The sequence below is a fragment of the Parasteatoda tepidariorum genome, chromosome 8, assembly GCF_043381705.1.
Source record: "Parasteatoda tepidariorum isolate YZ-2023 chromosome 8, CAS_Ptep_4.0, whole genome shotgun sequence".
Taxonomy (NCBI): Eukaryota; Metazoa; Arthropoda; class Arachnida; order Araneae; family Theridiidae; genus Parasteatoda; species Parasteatoda tepidariorum.
The window spans coordinates 88,054,467-88,057,544 of NC_092211.1; the positions used below are offsets into that span (position 1 = coordinate 88,054,467).

Genomic DNA, 3,078 nt, shown 5'->3' on the forward strand with positions numbered 1-3,078 from the left:
ATATTATATATATATATATATATATATATATATATATATATGGTGCCAGCTCCTGTACACAAGGCTGTAATCTAATCTTAGTCCTCAGATCCGTAAGCTAGAAGTACCGCCTGTCAATGTAAGCCGTAAGCTGATCCCTGTGCACGACGAGGAAGCAGTGCAAAAGCATGCCTACTTACTCTTAAAGCATATGTCTGCCAGGCAGACTCTAATCTGAGATGGGCAAAACCTGGAGTTTCCTTATCGTAGTTTTTATTTTGACAACCTTAGTTCTGGTAAGGGAGACCTTAAAAAATCGTGGTGAGAAAATTCGAGACCACAGATGAACCCTTCACCTCATCAGTAAGTATAGGGAATACCGGGCAATGATACAGAGCAGGGGCACTTAACCTTAAAAAAAAGATCAGTGCTGGTTAAACCGAGCAATGACTCTCACATCCCCTGATAAATAAGATTATTAAAAAAATGCACTTAGATTATTATTGTCAGATGATTATGTTTGATGTTGCATTTGGTGAAAAATTATTTTGGTGAAAGACATCACCTTTTAATGAAGGAGTACCTATTAGAAAACTTAAAGAGAAGAAAAAATGTGCCCGCGTAAACAAACAAAAAACCATTAAATTTCAAACGATGAGATTTAAAAAAATATATATCAAATTCAATCAAATAACGGCCGGAATACGCAGTAGAGAAATAATTTTTAATGTCGTGCGATAGAAAGATCACCTTAAGTGACAAATATATAATTCGCATTAAGATAATTTCCTTAATTGTAAATATCATTATTATTATTTCTTTAATTGTAATAATATTTCGAACAGTTTCATTCATTGCCTTGCATATCGAAGAGAGAGAGAGAGAGAGAGAGCGAGTCAGCAGTTCTTAAAGTTATTGATCCGTGGTCGGAAGTAGCGAGCTAAAACTACTGCGGAACTACTGTAAACTACTCTTTTTCTCGTTGTTTGTAGAGTGTAGTGCTCTACTTTTTAAAAGAAGTAGTGTAGTGAATGTAAAAGAAGTAGTGTAGTGTCTCAAAAAAAAAAAATAGTAGTTTGTCGCGATGTCTGGCAACTACTTTCAGCGTTTGTTAAATCAAGTAACATAGTGAGAGAAAATATCGAATCTGATTGGTGCATATTCTTCGCGGGTCCGTCAACGTACGCAATGAAATAAGAATGCCACTGCGGCCGAGTGTTAATAAAATCTACATCTGAAGCTCGGGAAATTCGTTGCGAATTCGGTCGAGTTGTTCCTGAGAAATTGAACTTTAATTTTTCTGAGTTTCTCATAATTCGATTTCACAGGATTCAACTATAAAGTACATTTTTGTGTCTGATTTCGGAATTTAAAATATCGTCTGCATTCATTAATTAGCATATTGGCATTCACCCCCTCAAACCATTAAGATAGATACACAAAAAGTGAAAATCCGATCAACATATTACNATTTCGAAAGTCGTTTGAAGTCGCTACATTTAAAAAAAAAAAGTAGTTATAGTTATCTACAATTGTAATAAAGTAGTTGCAGTTAACTAAAAAGAAAATGTATAGTTCCTCCTACCATTGTTATTGATGATTGATTTCATCAACTGTGTTGATTGTTTGATTATAGTAACTTGTTTTTTTAGAAAAGGAAAACTTACAAAATTAACATTATGTTAATTTAAGCATATAAAAACGTTGCTGGTACGTACTAAAGTAATATCTTATTTAAATATTAACGAGACCCTAGTAGGTTATGTGTCGATTTCCTAGATAATTTAAGAAATATATAAAATAGCGCTTTAACGGATCAGCCTAATGAATCGGCACTTTAATTAAATAAAATGTAGAATAACTGATTTCTGCACTTTAATACATTGTATACACAAAATCAAGCTTATTTTATGAAATTGTATTCATTTTACATCTGATTCCTTCCTGATATTAAGCATTTTGTTTACATGTATGCATTTTCGTGTCTTCAGATGATTCGTAAAGAAGCAGTACGACACAGACTCGAAAACAGGCTGCTCACCACATTCACCTTCGAAGGATGGGCAAAAAATTCAGAATATATTGTAGGATTTCAACTCGACACCGGTTTCACTATTAAGAGATTCATTTCAACACAAAACCTAGACACCAATCTTCTCTCTCACGATCTACCCGAAGACGTTTCAATTCACCGATTTGACGAAAAGCTCTTGGAACTTGTGTATGACTATGATTTGCAAGTAGCTGGTTATGAGAGACGGGCCTTTCTGGATTTGAGTTTCAAAGAACAGAACAGTAAAATCTTGATTGCATTGAGGAAGGGTCGATGTGTTGGATATGGTGGCATCAAGTTAACCTGTCCTGGTGCTAAGCGAATCGGACCACTCTACGCAGATGATTCCAAGATTGCTGAAGCGTTGCTGAAATCACTACTCAAGGGATTTGAAGAAGGAAAAGGAGTTGTCATAGTAATTCCTACTCCTAATTTAGAAGCTCAAACATTAGTAAGCAAATTAAATATGCCATTCAAAGACGGATTTTATCAACTTATCGAAAAAGGTTTTCCGCAAGGAGATGTGAGAAAAGCATACGCACTATTTGATTTGAATGGCACATCCATATGAAAATATATTTATACAACTCATAAAAATGCAGAAAATTATAATTATTAACTAGAAAAAAACGCGTTGCTTATTTTTTGCATTAATTACAAAATAAATCAAGTTTTCAATTGTGTTGTTGTAAATGTTTGAAGTCAAATTCTCTTAATTTCTTTAATTTCATTAAAACACTTTTCATCTCCTTCAATTTTATTAAAACATTATCACATATGTGCAATTTCACGATAATGTAAGCATCAGAACAAGTTACTTTATATATGTTGGTCCATTATGAATCATTCCGAATTTCCATTCATTCCTGATTATTCCAACAATTGATTTCCACAGTTTCATGAGGGAAATTCTTGAGGGTCCAACATGATTAAACCATCAAAACAAGTTGTTATTCTTATGTTGGACCATCACATAGTGGGCCAGCATCCAAGGTTTCGTGGCCAAAATTAGTATTTCGATAAAATTTGTTTCAAAATTTGTATTT

At 33.6% G+C, this 3,078-nt stretch overlaps 1 protein-coding gene across 1 annotated transcript in view; it reads left to right on the forward strand.

Moving 5' to 3' along the window:
• LOC107438416 (uncharacterized) overlaps positions 1-2,713 on the forward strand; it is a 10,508-nt gene extending 7,795 nt beyond the window's left edge. The window contains exon 4 of the mRNA XM_016050707.3: positions 1,971-2,713. Coding sequence (XP_015906193.2) covers positions 1,971-2,603 — 633 coding nt within the window. The 3' untranslated portion in view covers positions 2,604-2,713. The remainder of the gene's footprint in view (positions 1-1,970) is intronic.
• Positions 2,714-3,078: the final 365 nt, after the last annotated feature.